The sequence below is a fragment of the Accipiter gentilis genome, chromosome 34 (genome assembly GCF_929443795.1).
Source record: "Accipiter gentilis chromosome 34, bAccGen1.1, whole genome shotgun sequence".
Lineage (NCBI taxonomy): Eukaryota > Metazoa > Chordata > Aves > Accipitriformes > Accipitridae > Astur > Astur gentilis.
In genome coordinates this window covers 9,237,777-9,257,523 of record NC_064913.1, presented here as the reverse complement: position 1 = coordinate 9,257,523, position 19,747 = coordinate 9,237,777, and the positions used below count along the sequence as shown (strand labels likewise).

The 19,747-nt window shown below is 37.8% G+C and overlaps 1 protein-coding gene across 3 annotated transcripts in view; it reads left to right on the top strand.

Annotated features, from left to right (window-relative positions):
• SLC6A15 (solute carrier family 6 member 15) overlaps nt 1-13,500 on the top strand; it is a 38,236-nt gene extending 24,736 nt beyond the window's left edge. For all 3 annotated transcript variants that reach the window (XM_049792380.1, XM_049792381.1, XM_049792379.1), the window contains exons 7-12: nt 3,165-3,406; nt 3,517-3,709; nt 4,875-5,067; nt 7,873-8,032; nt 10,694-10,856; nt 12,312-13,500. In XM_049792380.1, coding sequence (XP_049648337.1) covers nt 3,165-3,406; nt 3,517-3,709; nt 4,875-5,067; nt 7,873-8,032; nt 10,694-10,856; nt 12,312-12,683 — 1,323 coding nt within the window. In that variant the 3' untranslated portion in view covers nt 12,684-13,500. The remainder of the gene's footprint in view (nt 1-3,164; nt 3,407-3,516; nt 3,710-4,874; nt 5,068-7,872; nt 8,033-10,693; nt 10,857-12,311) is intronic.
• The last annotated feature ends 6,247 nt before the right edge of the window (nt 13,501-19,747 follow it).

The window sequence follows — 19,747 nt, the reverse complement described above, 5'->3', positions numbered from 1 at the left end:
TGAAGTGCCTTACCTTGAATGCTGTCATGGCTTTACATAACTTTTCCCTTTTGAAAGAGGACAAATTTATTCCTTTTTAGAAATAAATTAATGCTGTTTGTATAGTAGCCCAAAGTACAGGAGACCTGTTTTTAATACTAAAGTAGTGTAAGTACTCACCAAGCTTTCCTTACCATGTTTCTTATGGTTGTCATGCCAAGATGGCAGCAGGGCTAAGCATACGTGTTTACTGTTAACATTTTTACTAGGGTGTGTCTCACAGAACTTTAGATTTTCTAACTGTGGAGGTGAGAAGGGATGTTGCGAAACATTGTTTTGCCTGAAGATCTAAATTCTACCCACACCCATCTCAGATGCTTGTAACTGTATCTGAACTACAGGAACAGCATGTTTGAGTAGTCAGAGCCATACTCAGGAATGCATAATGCCGGGCTTCCTATTGTATTTTGAAATGGACTTTCCATTTCAAAATACAGTTGAGCAGAACAGGACTGATGTTTCGAAAATGAAAGCCAAATAACAAGATGATTAAAATCAATGCACGTAGTGGCTAATGCCAGATGACAGGGTGTTGCCAGTTGTTTTGATTCCAGGTGTTATGAGCCTGTGGAGAACTGTCATCCTATAAAAATGACCTTTGTTAGCTATCACATTCTTATTTCTTGAATTGTGATAGGCAGTTGTGCTCTGCTTCACTTGCTGTCACCGCTTTAGAGGGCCGAGGCTCTGCAGGACCTTGCAGGCTGCTCAGGCAAATTTGGGAAATCTGAGGAACAAAGTAACATAATGCTTACTGATGAAGAGGAAGTCTGTAGCAGAGAGAGAATACAGACCTCTTGAAGTTATAATTTGGTTTCTCAGCCACAGTGTTAATCCTTTCTTTACGAGAGAAGTACCGCTAGACACTGAGGGAAAGTAAACACTGAAACTCCCCTTGAATAGCAACACCAGTGTGCACTGTTCACTACTTCATCTTTCATGAGTTAGACCTAAAATAAGTTGCAGCTGATGCTTACTTTTATAGTTATGTTACAACTTAATTATACAGTTGTTTCAAGTGTTCAGATAAATAATCTTGAAAGAAAAAACGTTTTTAATTTCTTCTACTGGTTTCCAATTCTGTATCTCAAAATTTAAGTTGTGGTTTAAATTTGAAGTTAGGAGACCTGTATGTCACACACAGTATATGTGAATATAAACCTTCAAAAGTATTTTCATTATGATCTCTGATTGTTTCTGTACTTAAGCACTGATTTGGACTGTAGGTTCGTGTGAAACTACCTGAAGGAATTCAGACTCCCCCACCTGTTGTTGTTTCCATTTGCTCTATTGTGCTAACAGTTTATTTGGGTAGGCAGACTGTAAAAAGGTTTGCTGAACTGATCTAGGTTGAAAATTATCCAGGTACACAGACATGAGAGGAGAGGGCGAAACATCTTTTCAGCCTCTAAGTTCAGCAAACGACCATATTTTGACCAGGGATGATCACAACACATTCCCACAGAAGAGCTGTGTCAGCACAGCAGAGAACTGGCACACATCAGTGCAGGTGTGAGAGCTCAGGGTTAATGAAGAAGGGAAGAATTTCTCTGTTTGGCATGGTTGATGAACAAAGCAGAAATTCTAAATAATAATCTTAATGAAAAATCTAAAGAAAGGTATATGAAAAGCCTGCTCAAGTCAACTACTGCAATGAAACTGTAGGACTGTGTAAAGCTTAAATACAGAGCCCCCAAAATTTCACAGAAAATATGTTATAATAGCAAATCAATTACAAGTTTATTTTGAAATTCTAGTCAAGGTGTATCTGAGAACATACTACCTTTGATACCAAATGATATATTGCAGAAAGCGAGAAGTGTTTTGATACTTGAAGCATTTACAGATTTGGTCAAATTAAGACTGTTCCTTGAGCTCACTCTAGTGGAGAAGCTCTAGCATGACCATGTGATATGGGCAATAGCTACTTGTGCATTGTAATTACAACAAAAATTGTAAGTCAGGAACAAGTTTATTGTCATAAATACCTCCCCCCCCAATATATTGTATTTTAGCTATATATAAATGAATAAAGAAGGTATCTGCTACCTATCTATAACAAATATACCTTTATGGGGAACTGGAAAATTTTTCAAAAATTTTTTCATAACAATAGCAGATTTTTTTTTTTCCTCAGAGTGAGACGGTCAGTCTAATGATGCTGACATCTGTGCTGATGCTTGCTAGTTTTACTGTTTTCAATAAGCCTAGGGTTTAAAAAAAAAAAAAAAAAATCACATGCACAGGTGTAAGGTCTTTTACTGTCAAATGAATGGAGGCCCTGAATCAACTTGAGAAAATCTAATGTTTAAATTACACATGTACTACTTTTTTATGATTCAGTATCTAGAAAAACCTGAGGTAGACAGATAATGACTCATAACTTTGTAACAAAGAAATTTCTTGAAATATGGTCATCTGAATGAGCAATACAGTTCAATTTTTTGATAAAAGGCTTAGTTGTCCCTCAGATACATGACCCATTTATCTTAGGGTAAGTTCAGGGCACCTGGCTTAAGGGAGATTTGACTCGTGGACTATACAGACTGTGGTGGCCAGAGTTTATTTCATGTGTTGCGTTTTGCTTTACATATTTGCATGTAATAGAATTCCATATAAGCATGTGTATCTCATGTTCACTTTTTATTTTGAAGAGTAACAACAAAGCAACTTTTAACATACTTACTGCATTTACAAGAGGATTGATCGTCCCCAAATACATCTTAATTCTAATGACGTCAGTACATACACTGTAAAAAAAGAGACAGTAAATACTGTAAAAAAAAAAAAAAAAAAAAAAAAAAAAAAAAAAAAAAAAAAAAGGTGTCCTCTCTTATTTCTCATTATCATATAGCTCCAGTAGTGTCTCACTGTTGGGAACATACTGTATAGCATGTTTCTCTTTAAGGATTATATCGTAAAATAAATAGCAATTCTGGCCATAAGTTTGCTCAACTTTAGGTGTCACATTCAGCTATCATTTTATCATAATGAAAATACATTTGTAGTGGAGAATTAGCATTTTATGATGTCGGTTTTATTCCTGTTTTTTTTTTTTCTGTTGTCTTTTCATATAATAGAAATGCATTTTATAGCTGACATATATTATATCTAATTTCAAACAGCTTGAAATTATGCTGGAGCCCAAGGTCTGGAGAGAAGCTGCTACTCAGGTGTTCTTTGCCTTAGGGCTTGGATTTGGTGGAGTCATTGCCTTTTCAAGCTACAACAAGAGAGACAACAACTGCCATTTTGATGCTGTACTGGTGTCCTTCATCAATTTTTTCACTTCTGTGCTGGCAACTTTGGTGGTGTTTGCAGTTCTGGGCTTCAAAGCAAATATCATAAATGAAAAATGTGTTATCCAGTATGAATATCCATTTCTTTTTTTTATTATTATTATTTTTATGGTATATTTCATTTATGAATTAACACAGATCACGGAGTTTGATTTCTCTGTTTTATTGTGTTTTACAGAAATTCAGAGAAGATTTTAAAACTTTTGAAAATAGGCAATCTGAGCCAGGATATGATCCCACATCATATCAATTTCTCAAGCATTACAGCAGAAGATTACAATTTAGTTTATGACATTATTCAGAAAGTTAAAGAAGAAGAGTTTGATTCTCTCGGTCTGAAATCTTGTCAAATTGAAGATGAACTTAACAAGGTGAGAGTAATAAGTAAGTCTTAAATACAATGGTTATGAACGGATGAATATTTGTAAGCCTGAAATAAACTGTGAAGTATACTTACACAGAGTATCAGTACAGTCTACCTATGAGCAGTGCACCTATAGAGATCCATATGAAAACATGGTTCTGTGCAGGGTTGCATTCCAGCTCACCTGAGGACTTTTGGGTCTGATGTCTTCATACAGTCTTCACTGATCTATAATACATCTTGATCATTATATTGCTCTCCTCAGGAGGTGGTAAGTTTTTAAAGTTCTGTTTTTTAGAAGAGTTGAGCATGAGGAGTTTTCCAAAGACTAAACAGAGGTGTACCTATTCAACGTCTCAAACTATGATGTCTTCCAATGTTACGATACAATTATTAAATATAAATACTACTTCACTAGAAAGTAAGAAAGTTATTCTTTACTTATTAGATAATTATTTAATGAATATCATCCTGTTTTGAAATCTTTACAGTAAGCTAGATCTGTAAAAAAAAAGACATTTTTCTAGCTTTTTTCAGAGGGACTCCCAGTTTTAAATACTGACTTTTATATAGTTGCACCAGCATCTGAAACTAAAATGTCAAACCGGTAACTTAGACATTAAAAGTTTCTGTACTATTCCTGCCATTTAAATTTGAAACAATAGGTATAGAAATGGAAGTCCTCTATATACTTACTGGAGAAAACAGAGTGTATTTTGTAGCAGTCGTGTATAATAGATCTCATGCAAAATTATCAATGAAAGGGAGAAAGTTCTGACTGGGCACAAGAGGAAAATTTTTCACAATGAGAACAATCAGCCATTGGAATAATCTCTGAAGGGAAGTGCTGGATTCCCCAACACTGGACCCTTTTAAGATTTGGCTTGCCAAAAAAGGTTGGACCAGATGATCCTTGAGGTACCTTCCAATCTGGTATTCTATGACTATGAAAGAAGTGTGGTGTTAATATCAATCAACTTACAGATTCTCAGCCAGTATTTCAGTAAATAGTATTAATTAAGTTTGCAGGCTTGGAAGAATCACATATTAGCTGCTTCCCACTCTGCCTTCAAGATGTAATCAATGACATTGCATGAACACAAAGTCAGACTGTCACACTACAAAAAAAGTACTGTCCATGAATAATAATGTGGATTTTTTCTCACTGACAGGCGGTTCAAGGAACTGGTTTAGCTTTTATTGCCTTTACAGAAGCAATGACCCACTTCCCTGCTTCTCCCTTCTGGTCAGTCATGTTCTTCCTCATGTTGGTAAATTTGGGACTTGGAAGTATGTTTGGAACCATTGAAGGTATCATCACACCCATTGTTGATACCTTCAAAGTCAGGAAGGAAATTCTTACTGGTGAGTGGCACAAACTTTCTTTCCTCACTAGAGCAGTAAGCTAATTTTTTTTTTTTTTTTTTTTTTTTTTTTTTGAGAGCATGAAGTCTTGTTTTTTTGACATGAAAGTTTTCAGTGCTGACATTTTACAGAGCAGTAAATCAACGTATTTCAGATTGTAGTTCCATGCACAGGGACATTAACTTCTGCAAGTAAAACCTTTTCCTGAATGTTACAAGAGCAGGAACATCCTAGAAATTAAATTTTAATGGAGGATTTTTGTGACAGGTTACTGTATGGTCAGTCCTGAGTTCTTCCAGAATACTTTCCTTTCCAGCCTGTGTCACTCATTGGGGAAACAAAGGGAAATGAAGGAATGAAAATACATTGCAAATTACTACAAATTATTCCTAAGTAGGCCAAATGAAATCTTAATTTACAATTAAATGTTCCTATGTTAAAAGTCAGTAGGTTACTCTCTGGAAGAACATATTTTTCCCAGTTGAATGTGGAAAGGGTGTTAAACAAGATGTCTCTTTTATTTTATTTAAATGCCCAAAGTTATTTGAAGTATAGCCTGTTCATGTAGCTCTGATGATCTTGTAGCAATTTCTCTTTTTGAGATAGAACATCAGCATGAAGTGTGAAAGTTAGGTTTCTGAAAATCCTCAGGACAGCTTCAAGGAACTTGATGTGTTATGCACAAATTCAGATTTTGTATCTATACCTGTGACAGGCGGGATAGAAAATAAAAAAATATAGTAAGCTGTTTTAGCATTATCTAACTCTATGAAGGAAATAAAAATATATTTTTTAAGAGTTTACCCTGTGATGCAGCAGGGCACTGCATTTTCCTGACTGCCTTTCTTGACTTACTTGGGTAAGAAGTAGTATTTAACAGAAAACATGTATTTTTTTTCTTTGCTAGCTCGAAGAATAAAATTCTTCATAAAGATAAATCAACTGATTGTTCAGAAGTCCTAACCTATTGAGCACTTGTTTGGATTTTCTGAGTTTGTTTTTAATCAGCTCTTAAATACTTACTGAATAACCACTGTGACATTTAGAAATTAGCTGTTCTTCCTAAGTATATATGCAAGTACTATGATAATATAGTCATTACTTCTGTAGTAATGGAGCATTTTACAGTAATTCCCTGTTAACTGAAATTGACAAAAAACCCTATTAAGATAAAGGAATATTCAGGAACTGCCTTTCTCTTGTAGTTTTTTTGAGTGGTATGCATGCATGATTTTTGCTAAACTCAGTTGTACTCAAAAGGATTACAACTTGATGTGGTGTTTTTATAATTAACTTATAAAATTGAAATGCTGGGGTTATACTTCATGCAGTATCGGTGGGATTTAAGAAGGATTATGCCTGCACTGGAGTTTGTGCTTAAAGCCTACAAATCTTCAATTTTTACAGAAGTGATGAGCATATTTGCAACTTTTTGCACTATGGTTCCGGTTCAGTCTGTCTTGAGTTCAAGGAAACCAACTCATATGCTTAAAGTTATTTTGCGTTCAAGTATTTCCAAGTAGGAGTCTGCATGTGTATGTGCTGAGTTATGGGCATACCTACCAGAGCGTTAGTTTACAACTAAAGTTGCATGTTTTTGGGGTGTGATGGTAAGATACAATGGGAGAACATAAGAATAGCAAGGATTTCTAAATTCACATACACACCGTTCTGGTGGTCTAATTCTTTTCTCAGGGTTAGTAATAAAACTCAGTGTGAAAAACGAGACTTGGGTCAAGGAGATTTCATCTGTGTTCTTTTGGGTTTGTTATCTTGCATTAGGAATTCACATCAATTTGTAATGATCTCTTTAATTCTATAGACTTCTATTCTCTGAAAGTCATTACAACAATAGTTCCTACAAGGTTGAAAAAAGTGATTGGTCTTCTACCACAGTATTTTTAAAAGTGTCGTTGTCTTCCTTTCACTACTATAATCAATACTAATTTATTATCTGGGATTTATGCAATGGGTATATTCTGTAAGGATATTTTATATTTTGGCTCAGATTCATTTTGCCTAATTTTGGACTGCTTAGGTGTATCATTAGCCTAAGTTCCTGGGGTGGGGGGAGGCACTTTAAGTGGGAGAATCAGTCTTACTGGTGCTCAACATAGAATTGATTTAACAATTTATTGATATTTGACTTATTTTATGGCTACTTGGGCATTTAGTCCTATTCTCAATGAATTTAGTAGGGAAAAAATTGTATTGAGATTCATTATGCAGGATCAAGCATTCAAGAAGTATATTTCAGGTTGTCCCTAAACAAAAGAAGGGGTAGAAATGTTGTTGCTTAGTGCACTAATACATTTAGTCAGATCCTAATGGAGCTGCATGCTGTGAATGATCTTTTAGGGGAAGTCTAGTCAGCTTTTATATTTTTTAGACTCTTAGTCTGAAACTTTGCTTCTTTTCACATCTAAATTCCAAAAAGTGATCTAGTGACCAAGTAACATGATGTATGATGTTTAGGTTACCAGTTCTGTTTATTTCAGCCTTGCATTCATGTCAAGTTAAAAGTTTAGTGAGAAATAGTCACTTGATTAATCTCTGCTGCTTAATCAGGACTCCTGTAATATGGCAATTCCAGTAATTATAATTTTATAACTTTTCTGTTATGTAGGGAATAGGGGGATTTCTAATCTTAAAATTGAGACCCCCTAAAAAGTAAAATGTTGTCAACTTTGTTTATATGAAATAATGTGCTAAAGCAGATCTTTGCTATTTTGAACTCTCTTTATTTCCTCTTTGTCTAGGGAACTTTGTTATAATTACAGCTCACATTTCTGTTCTTTATTCCAGTCATCTGCTGCTTGGTAGCATTTTTTATTGGCCTGATCTTTGTGCAGCGCTCTGGAAATTATTTTGTGACGATGTTTGATGACTACTCAGCTACTCTGCCCCTGCTTATTGTGGTCATTTTGGAGAATATTGCAGTCACCCGAATTTATGGAATAGACAAGTAAGTGAAGGAAATGTATCTCCCTGTCCATATTAACGGTATTCATTACAGTAATTATTACTGTATTAGTTATATTGCCCTAAGTATTTGCAATGTACACATAAATACAAGTAAGTAGAAAGTGAGTCAATCTGGACACGAATCTTGTCTGTTTTTAAGAACAGGTTTGGAGCAAGATATACTGCATCAGGACAGTGTAGTGAAACCCAAGGAGCGATTGCAACGGATCCAAAGAGAGGAGCATGCAGTAAAAGACGTGAAATTAGAGTTAGAAAGGAGGCTGGATATGCAAGTATGAGACATATTTTTATTGAAATAAGACAGCGAGAGAAAGATTTCAGGAAGTAATAACCATGGTCTAAGCCGTAGTTGAGGATGAGTATTCTGAACAGATCTGCAGTATTCCAGGCAGCCTGAGAAAGGAACAAAGCAAACTAATGGTAGTAACAATAAGAAAGTTTTGGTTTATGAACTAGATTTAGTTTGGGGTGTTGTAGCAATTAATTGTTCTTTGCATTAGTTGTGAGAGAGGAAATAGAGGAAATGATAGCAAAGAACAGGGTCAAAATTTACTTGGAAGCAGCACGGTCGACAGTGAAGTTAGGTGACCTTCTATCAGTGATGGCTGAAGAGAAAAGACAATCAAGTCCCTCTGATTTTTTTTTTTTACATCTTATGAATGAAATTACCAGAATGTGTTCACTAAGCAAGATCAATGTGTGCCACACTTAAGGAATAGGAGATTTTGTATAAAAAAAATAACTCATTGCATCCACAGATAAAACAGAGTATGCTATACTGGCATGTTGAAGTAATTTAAACATCTGTGATTCCTTTGCATGTACAAAGGGTGACATAGAATGGGTGGTTTTTTTATTTGACTTTTCACTTGTTCCATCCAAGTAATCAGCCAGTCCCTTGCCATAATGAAATAAAACTATAATAAGATTAAATTTAATTTTATTGTTTCCAGACATTGTTTCTGGTCTACGCAAGTAGTGCCTGGTCTACTTATTAAGGGAGAATTCCCACTCGGGCCACACGTCTATGTGATCAATTATAGGATTATACATGAAAACACCACCATGTAGATGTTTTTACACATGCAAACAAAAAATAAAACAGATGACCTGGTTATCAGGTTGATAATGTCCAGTCAGGTAGAGTTCCACTGTGAAGGGAGGTAGACATGCCAAAAGTCAGCAACTTACTTGTGAGGAAGCTGGTGTTTAGGCGTAGCTAAAATATGGTAATACTTTCCTTCTGAATTGGAGTGCGGTTGCTTCATGTTTTCAAAAGAGGTTCTGACAGGTTATAGGGAAAAGTTAACAGCCCAATTTCTCATTCATAATGGTCACCTGAACCTCCTTCTGGAGTAGTCCTAATATTTCTTCTGATACATATTTTTCTCCAGAATATCCTTCTTCAGGACCCTAGCATTCTTGCTTGCAAAAAATGCCAGAATCAACAACTTGAGGTTGTCATTGGCTGTGATAGCACCAAGGGGTCCTCCTCATAGATGAAGATCCATATATATGTCTTACTATATTGTCTATGATCAGATGGGGGGGAGAGGAATTGCATCCAAAGGGATTGCAGCCAAAGGATAGAAAAAAGACAACATGTGAATACCCTGTAGCCAAGAAGGAAAATCTGCTATGCTGGAATCGGTGCTAAAGGAGCTTTGGTAGCTTTTAAAAGAGGATAAATAGGATGGAGATGATGAGAGACTTTGAAAGTGAAAATAATAGTTTTATGTTCAACTGGAGATCCCAGAAAGAAAAGGCTATCCATAGAGGGCACAATCCATTTGTAGATTCAGCTTCTTTTTAACGATGTGTTTCACTGCAGTGTAAACAAAGGATAAAATACCCTAAACTATGCAGTTCAAAAATTTTCTTGAGACTTTATATGACAGTAGCTTCACATGTGTAACTGCTTTGAAAACATATTTATTGCTGTAAGAGCTTTTTTGAGATGCACATTTCAAAAGGGAGTGGGACCACAAGGGAGTTAAAACAGAATAAGTGCTTGTGCATCACTCCAAAAGAATTAATTCTAAAAATATTCTCTCTTTTCCTACTGGCTCTGGAACCATGTACTCCTTCGTCAAGAGTACAAAAATAGGAGTTTCGTTCATTTTGTAACTTGTAATTTTGAGGCATAAGGAGGCAGATTTAAAACTTCACAAAGCTTTATTTCAGCAACTATATGATGCAAAACATAGCTTATGCATAAAGTTATTTTTTACACTGCAGCACACATGTGGGTTCAAAATTAATTTTGCAGAATCTGTAAGATGTGCTGGTTGTATATGTCCTCAAAAGGAATGACACATGCCTTAGTAAACAACCCAGCAGACAATATAAGATGTAAAAAAGAATCTTATAAGAAGAAAGGTGAGTTTAAGTATCTTTCCAGCACGGTCCAGCAAGCAGTTTACTAAGTCACTGCACTGTGTAGTGATTCCTTCTGTTCATCTGTCCTGAACTACTAATACAAGCTCTAGTTTTCAGCCTATCAAGTAATCTTAAGTTGCAGCCATTTCTATACCTGCATTTTTTCATTCTGTCTGTTCTCTCAAATTAGGTGCTATGTATCAATTATAGTACTTGAAATCTCAGTGTGTGCACTAACAATAACCTTTTATTCCCTTCACAGATTTATGGAGGATCTGAAAGATATGCTTGGGTTTTCTCCAAGCCAGTATTATTACTACATGTGGAAGTATGTTTCACCTTTAGTATTGTTATGTTTGCTGGTAGCTAGCATTGTCCAAATGGGATTAAGTCCTCCTGGATACAATGCTTGGATTGAAGATACGGTATGTATATAACAGATGCCATCACCACCATAATGATCATATCTGACGTATTTCAGAAATACATGAAAAGACAAAAAAATTTGCAATTACAAACTCAAAATCAGTATAAATAATGACGTGGTTGTTTTTATTTCAAGTAACATTAATATAAAACCAACCACTTTTTAATTTTAGAGTAGTTCTGCTCTAAAATACAACTGTTTGACACGAACCTTCATGCTCATTGTGACTTGTAGGTTTTTGATATATGTTGAAGAAATTCTTAAGGTTGGGAGAGGTTGTTCACTTCCATTAAATCTTACTTCACTGCAGAAAATAGTCGGGTGATAACACTGAATAAATCATTTCAGACTTCACATCAGCTTTTTATGTGAAATTAAATACTGAGATTTAGCCATGTCATGAATTTTCCCCTTTGGGAACACATATCACATGTAGGTAACAGCTGCATTAAAACCTGTCTCTGATAAGAATGTTTGATTTGTAAAAAAACTTGTCTGTGTGAACAGCAGAGTCAGTGCTGCACATTGGCTCAAAAAAGACATTCAGTCAAGGTAGCTCCTAAGAGTTGTGCTAGTTTGTAGGCTTATCAGCCCTCAGCTGTTTCTACAGGCTTGTCATACAAAATATAGGGAGAGTAAAATGTCAGAGAAATGGATCTTGGGGACTCTTCTGAATGGACAATTGTCTGAATTAGCAGGGAGGGGAAATTGCAGCAAAGATGGGTGAAGTGTAAATACAAGAGGTTGGCTTTACTATAGGTCAATGCCTGCCTCTAACCAGAGAATCACTACTACTTCCCTGGGATTCTCAGAAAAATGCTCTTGTTACGTTTGATTCTTGCCCTCAAAAATTAGGAAGAGAAATACATTAGAATACTAAACATACCATTCCTTTCCATGTGTAAAATTAGACAAACTAAGTCTGTTAGCCAGTGATTCATGGATGCAGTAGAGGTGTGGGGTGCAGTCACTGCCCCAGTAAATGTGTTATAGTTTACATGAAGTTTATACAAAGTGGAACAATTCCACAGGATGATCTGAGACAGTCCCTCCAGACCAGCTACTAGCCTACAGAACAGCACTTTTTTCCAGGCACAGTTAGATACTACTGCACACTTGTCTGTTCTGAACATCCTTTAAAGAATCAGGGAACAACTACAGTCAAATGTAGCAGACAGCCTAATGTGAAAATCTTGATTTGGGTTCCGATGGAGTGTTGTGAGCATCTCGGAAAATGTGCGACAGTGTTTTGGTCCTACTCACTGTCAGAAGGATAGCAATCCTACATCTCCATGACTGTTCAAATTTGAGATCGGTAATGGTGCCCACATTGTGGGTGCAAGGTGACAGAAAGATGGGTATGTGTTTGAAAACTGCAGGCCTTGGTGAAGACTGCAGGTTTGCTCTTTTTGAAGTAAAGATGTATTAATGGTTTTTCTCTTGGGTTGCTCAGGCTATGGAAGAGTTCCACAGCTATCCAACATGGGGAATGATTGTCTGTATATCTCTGATGGTGTTGGCCGTACTGCCAGTCCCAATAGTCTTCATGGTGCGCCGTTGCAACCTTATCGATGACAGCTCTGGGAGTTTGGCATCTGTATCCTACAAAAGAGGCCGGATAATAAAGGAACCTGTTAATCTGGAGGGAGATAATACAAGTCTGATTCATGGGAAGAGTCCAAGTGAAGTGCCGTCTCCAAATTTTGGCAAAAACATATATCGAAAACAGACTGGATCACCAACTCTGGACACTGCTCCAAATGGACGTTACGGTATTGGGTACCTGATGGCAGATATGCCTGATATGCCAGAGTCTGATTTGTAACTGCAGAAAAAACACAGTGTTTGTTTCTCCGCTCTCACTGATCATGCCTCTCCTATGAGAAGTGGTCAGCTTGACTTACTAGGGTGCGATCTCAGGTGCTCCATAGTGACAGTCATTAAAATGTCATGACTGTACGTACAGGTTGAAAAAACTCCCTTTGGATTAATCTTCTGGATTTTCATTTGCACTGAAGGGAACACATTCAAAATCAATGGCAGCCTACATCTGCCAGCACAGCCAAGAGTTTCATTTTTTAATTAATTTCTAAATTTAAAAATTGCTATGTCTGAAGTCCGGGTCTCACTCTAATGATAAAGTATTTCTGAGGTAATATAACTGAAAATCCTTTTTTTCCTGCTTTCAAGTTAACTCCCCAGTATTAAAAGTGAGCTCAGAAGTAGTTCACCAAACCCGTGTTTGTGTAAACACTTGTATATACCTTATGTAGATATGCTGTACTTATTTTGTTAGCACTGATAATTACTTAGGCTATTAGCTGAGTAAAAAACAAACCTGCAAACTATTTTCTTATGTAATAGCTGTATAGAGCAATAGTACTAGAAAATCAAGGAGTAGACTTACAGAAAGGTGAGGAAAGATTCCCTGTTCACTGGGGACTGCATAAACTGTGGCTGTATATTTTGTGTAAAATATTTGCTTTTTCAGTGTGAAAACAATGTTAGAGTGAGTCACTCCAAGAATCTTAAGGATTGTGCAGATTCTGCATTTTTTTCTATGCTGTGTGCCTAAAAAAAGACCTTCTTGATATTTATTGTGGTTACAAGATTACATATATATTATATTTATATAATATACTTGTAATGTAAATATGTATATTATTCTGTATGTAATCGTTTCAAGAGTTGAAGCAAGATGGCTTTTTTAATTAGACTCCTTCAGTTTTGCTTCTGTTTTATGCAGATAATTTTTTCAGTCAGTAATTGTTAAGAACTGTATGGCATTACATTTTAACCTATGAATAAAGAGATTGACAAGGTATTTCTCTGTGATTTCCAAATACACTTACTATAACACAGCCTCTTTTTCCCTCAGTTGGGCTATCTGAGAAAATAACATTTACCAGCTGACTAGAGATGCTAAAAGAACTTGAACACAAAAAATGCTGTATCAGTCATCTTAATAAACTACTGGACAAGGACTTTGTGAATACAGCAGTTGATGTAGCACTGTAAACTGGCATGATACTCTGGAAGCTAGTACATGATTTATTCCTTACCTTGCAGAGCTTTAAAGTTAGGCATAAACTCTGACTTCACTACCTCTCGCAAGCAAAGGGCAGAACCTAATTACATTGTCCCAGCATCAGACAAAGAACCAGATTAATTTGAGGTAAAAGCAAGTCTCAGAAGCTGTGTGCTTCAAGAGTACAGTTTTGAGTGTGTCAGTGTGGAAAGGCTATGCTAAAACAAATGAAAAGGAGCAAAGTCTTAAAGAAATCAAAACACCTTGGCAACTTGATAAAATTCCTTAGGGATAAGTCTTTTGTCTTTGGAGGGTAATCCCAGATAATTTTCCATTTCTAACCTGAGAACTCTTGAAGTAATTTCCAATCATCATAGAGTTGAACTAGCAGCATTACTTGAGGAAAAAGTTATATTTAATTATTGGGCATATCTTACAGTTGTTAGAAGTTCTGCACATAAAATAGGGTTTGAAGTAGTCCTCATCTCGTTCAACTCCCCTGCCATGGGCAGGGACACCTTCCACCAGACCAGGTTGCTCAAAGCCCCATCCAACCCGGCCTTGAGCACTGCCAGGGCTGGGGCAGCCACAGCCGCTCTGGGCAACCACTTCCAGTGTCTCACAGTACAGAATTTTTTCCTAATATCGCATCTAAATATACCCTCTGTTTAAAACTGTTATACCTCATCCTGTCTCTAGACTCCCTCTTAAAAGAGTACCTCCCCATCTTTCCTGTAGGCCCCCTTTAGAAGAAGGGTGCTGTAAGGTGTTCTCGGAGCCTTCTCTTCTCGAGGCGGAACAACCCCAACTCTCAGCTTGTCTTCACGGGAGAGGTGCTCCAGCCCTCTGATCGTCTTTGTGGCTGTCCTCTGGACTCGCCCCAGCAGGTCCCCGTCCTTATGTTGGGGGCCCCAGAGCTGAATGCAGCACTGCAGGTGGGGTGTCAGGAGAGCAGAGAGGCGCAATCACCTCCCTCGACCTGCTAACCACACTTATTTTGACGCAGCCCAGAACACGACTGGATTTCTTGGCTGCGAGTGCACATTGCTGGCTGGTACTCAGTTTTTCATCCACCAGTACTCCTACTCCTCCGGGCTGCTCTCAATCCACTCATTGCCCAGCCTGTATCTGTGCCTGGGGTTGCCCCAACCCATGTGCAGGACCTTGCACTTGGCCTTGTTGAACTTCATGAGGTTCACACGGACCCACCTCTGAAGCTTGTCAGGGTCTCTCTGGATGGCATCCCTTCCCTCCAGCGTGTTGACCACACCACACAGCTTGGTGTCATTGGCAAACTTGCCGAGGGTGCGCTCGATCCTACTGTCCAAGTCACCGAGAAAGATGATAAACGGCGCCGGTCAGAATACCAAATGACCCCTGAGTAACACCACTCGTCACTGGTCTCCACTCAGACATCGAGCTGTTGACTGCAGCTCTTTGAGTGCGACCATCCAGCCAATTCCTTATCCACCAAGCGGTCCATCCATCAAATCCATGTCTCACCAATGTAGAGACAAGGATGTCATGCAGGACGGTGTCAAATGCTTTGCACAAGTCCAGGTAGATGACAGCAGTTGCTCTTCCTTTATCCGCCAACACTGTAACCCTGTTGCAAAAGGCCACCAAATCTGTCAGGCACGATTTGCCCTTAGTGAAGCCATGTTGGCTGTCACCAATCGCCTCCTTATTTTCCATGTGCCCTAGCACAGTTTCCAGGAGGATCTGCTCCATGATCTTGGCAGGCACAGAGGTGAGACTGACTGGCCTGTAGTTCCCCAGATCTTCCTTTTTTCCCTTTTCAAAATGGGGGTTATGTTTCCCCTTTTCCAGTCAGTGGGAACTTCCTCTGGCTGCCACGACTTCTCAAACGTGATGGATAGTGGTTTAGCAGCTTCATCCGCCAGTTCCCTCAGGACCCACGGATGCATCTCATCAGGTCCCACGGACTTGTGCACCTTCAAGTTCCTTAGATGATCTTGACCTTGATCTTCTCCTACAGTGGGCGGTTCTTCATTCTCCTTGTCCCTGCCTTTGCCTTCTGTGACGTGGGCGGTGTGGCTGGAGCACTTGCCGGTGAAGACTGAGGCAAAGAAAGTCATGGAGTACTTTAGCTTTTTCCATGTCCAGGGTAACCAGGTCTCCCATCTCCTTCTGGAGAGGCCCCACATTTTCCCTAGTCTTCCTTTTATCACCAACATACCTATAGAAGCTTTTCTTGTTGCCCTTGACGTCCCCGGCCAGATTTCATTCTATCAGGGCTTTAGCTTTCCTAACCTGGTCCCTGGCTGCTCGGACAATTTCTCTGTATTCCTCCCAGGCTAACTGTCCTTGCTTCCACCCTCTGTAGGCTTCATGCATTAGAATGTATGTATTAGAATGCATGTATTAGAACATATGGGAGAGAACAGGCATACTTTAAGCAGGTTGCTCTTCCATAACTGATCAATTGGCAATATTAGTATGTGTGTAGTGGATGGCCATTAGAGACAGAGACCAAGTATTTACAAAATATTCCTGCTGTGGCAGAGCAGCAGAGGATTTCCACCATCATATCACATCAGGCTTCTAAAATAAGTGACTGCTCAGGGTAGTTATCATGCATCCCCTCTGTGCCCAGCCCACAGAGTGCAGAAGTCTGTTGTTACAAGCTACTTACCTGTAGTGACACATGCTTTTAGTGATATAGACCCTAGTTTTAAATGTGAAGTGATGGCCAAATATCTGCTGCTACAAAAGACCTGTTAAAAAGAATGTGAGCAATATCTTACTATCAAAGTGCGCTTGTGTTTAAAGCATCACAAAGGGGACTAATGTTATTTAAGCAGACTGCTGAAGATTATTCTGCAAGGGGCATATATGTCTTGTTTTTGCCCTTTTGCCTGTCTCCTTGAACAGTTTTATGAGTATTTAGATTTTCCACTCATTTAAACCACTGCTTCTCAATTGGTTGCTTCCTAATAGCTCCAATTAGCATGTCTCACCTCAGCTTTATGAAATTTTTCAGGCTTGAGAAAGCCCAGAATGTATGTCCTGGCTACTGCCAGATGTTCGATTCATAATTTGATCTTGATCATGACAACACCCTTTAGTGTGTTCCTAAGTTCCTTTAACCTGGCTTAGTCTGATGGGCTAAAAATAAAGGAACTGTCTGACCTGCCTAAAGAAGCAGGACTGGTCCAAAAAAATAGCTAGATGTGGAAGTTTAAAAACATTAAAAATAATTTACCCAACTGCTTGGATATTAATGAAAGAACTGCTGAAGCAAAGTACGGAATTTTATGCACAGTTGCTGTTAAAACCAAGGGAGTTCACACCGCTTTCATACTTCAACTTTGGGAGCATATTGCTGCGTGCTGTCCTTACGGATAATAAGAAGTAAAAGAAGAGTAGAGGGCAGGAGAGAGAGGTTTCAGATATTTATCTACTTAAAAGCCAGAATGTCTGTGTGTCATGTCAGTCATAACCACGATTAATTTGGCTCTTTTTTTAAGGAAAAGATCATTGCAAAAGGCAGTCATGCTTAAAATTAAAGAAAATCCTATTTGTGTCTTACACAATCAGAAATAGCCTAAGAGCAAAATCATCTATGTGGAAAGTGCAAATAGATTTCCAATATAATTTATTGCAGAAGGCCTAAGGTTTCTGAAACCAATATGCTTTGTGAGATCTGATTTTCCCAAAGAAAGAGGACAGAATCAGTCAGCACCAGTATGGCACAAACGAAGGCCGTGGCATTACCTCCATGTTCTTCAATAGGGGTTCTCAAATTCAGTGAAGTGCAGAACAGAGATTATACAGTCCTGTTGCCTGTTTTTAGTCTTTTCTGATGTATCAAAGTTTTATCGATACCTTACAGAGTATCATGCAGAGAAGAAAAAAAGAAGTAAGAATGAAAAAGAAAAAAAAAGGAACAAAAAAAGTTGAACAATCATAACCTTATTCTCAGAGACCAGCAGGTACATTCTAGCTGATGAAACCTCATGCTGGCATAAGGCGAACAGTGATCTTGGCACACTAGGGAGGAATCAGTTATATTTGTGATAGCAGTAGCAGAGAAAAGAAGAATGTGTTTGCAAAAGGGGTTTAGATACTCTGAAAATACTGAACTGTATTGACCACCATGACAGACTAACATGCGCTGTTCAGCTGAGATGTAGTGTACACAAAAAAAAAAGCTTCCTACTGCTACATCTTTGAGAAATTAGCAGAAACGTAGTTATGCCAGTTAAAAAATGCAGGAAATTTAATATAAACGTTTAAATGCCTAGTTAGATTCTGTGGTTTGAGGAAAAGAGGAGGAAATCGGGAATACAAGGTGTTATTTACTTCCTTTACCACTGGATGGTGCTCATATTTCACGTGTGTTGGTAAAACGGCCTGCTCAGGAGTTTTAAGAGGGGGAGAATGCTGTATTTTTATTCTCTACCAAGACAGAAAAATCTTCAGAATGATCATGGTCTCGCTAAAACTCAGAACTTTACTAATCTTCTGTACCTTCAGCTGCTTTCATGGATATTTGATTTTTGTATATCCAAGAAAGAAAGACGCAACAAATTTTTAATGCTAGTTAAAAGCAACAACACACTGTCAGTATCCCGGCGCCAAGTTGTACATTTTTGGGGCTTGAGAACAAGCAGCATCTTCTTGAGTCAATATTTTGAAATCAGTAATTTTCTAACATGCCTTTTTAAAAATATCTTATTACTTGCCATTCTCATTTCTTATATTAGCTAATTAATTAGTGAGGAAATTAATTAGTGGAATAGGAGAATCTCAGACCAGAATATTACTACTAACACTAACAATAATATTCAAGACTTCAGTGCTTCTCGCTGCCACCATCAGTAAATGCTGGAAGTTGCAATGAGGTAGATGGGAGCTGAGGGGGCAGAAAGGAGCACCCGGAGGGACAGCAGCTGAAGCAGAGACCCAAACCTGCCACTTTGCTTCTGAGGAAAGCAACTACTGTGATATCTGGTAGTGGTTTAGAAGTAGTACGGCTACTAAAACATGCCTTGGGCAGCTGTTTAACCCTCGTGGTAAAGAGAGTGGAAAGCATTTCTCACTAGCTCTGACAGAACCACCATAACTTTCGTCCATACTGTATTCATCGTTAGTTAGTCCTAAATGAGTGAAAAATATTAACTGACACTCTTGTCTCAAATCAGCATCAATACATGTCTTTGTTTTTGATTTTTTTCCCAACAAAGTACACAGAATGGCAATGAGAGCTCCCATGCCATAGTCTTTAAATTATGGTGTTAAGATAAAGAATTTATTCAGTGAACAAACACGTGTAGGCATTCTCCCTTTTTATTCAGTCCCATCCATATCTTTTTCTGCTTTTGAGATATCCTTTGGATGTCTCATGTCCAATCCAAGCTCAGCAGGTGAAAAAAGAAGAATGTGTCTTCCATCACTAGTAGTTAAAGGATAAGAGATACTCTCTTAACCAAAAGAAGTAGAACTGATTAGCAAAAAGAAAAATGGTATGGAAAGAAAAAATAAATTTGTTTCAAAGCAAGTCTAGTTAATTTTCAGGTTTTTTTATTCAAGCAAAAAGGTAATACATGCAAAGGAAGAGTCAGCTTTGCAATCCAAAGAATAGGGAATTAAGAAAAATGTTAAAAGAGTCGTGAAAGGGGGTGGAACCGAAATGGAGCTCATTAAAAGAAGGAAGAAGGAAAAAGATACTGCAGAAATAAGGCTCACTCAATGAATGACAAAGTGTAAATTGAATAGGTAGTAGGTGACCGGGAAATTAAAGAGGTATGGGGAAAAAAAAAAAGGACTTCAGAAAGAAAACAGGTTTTGATAGCTATGTGAAGTACGGTATAATCAAGCCTTTAGAAGAAATAGTC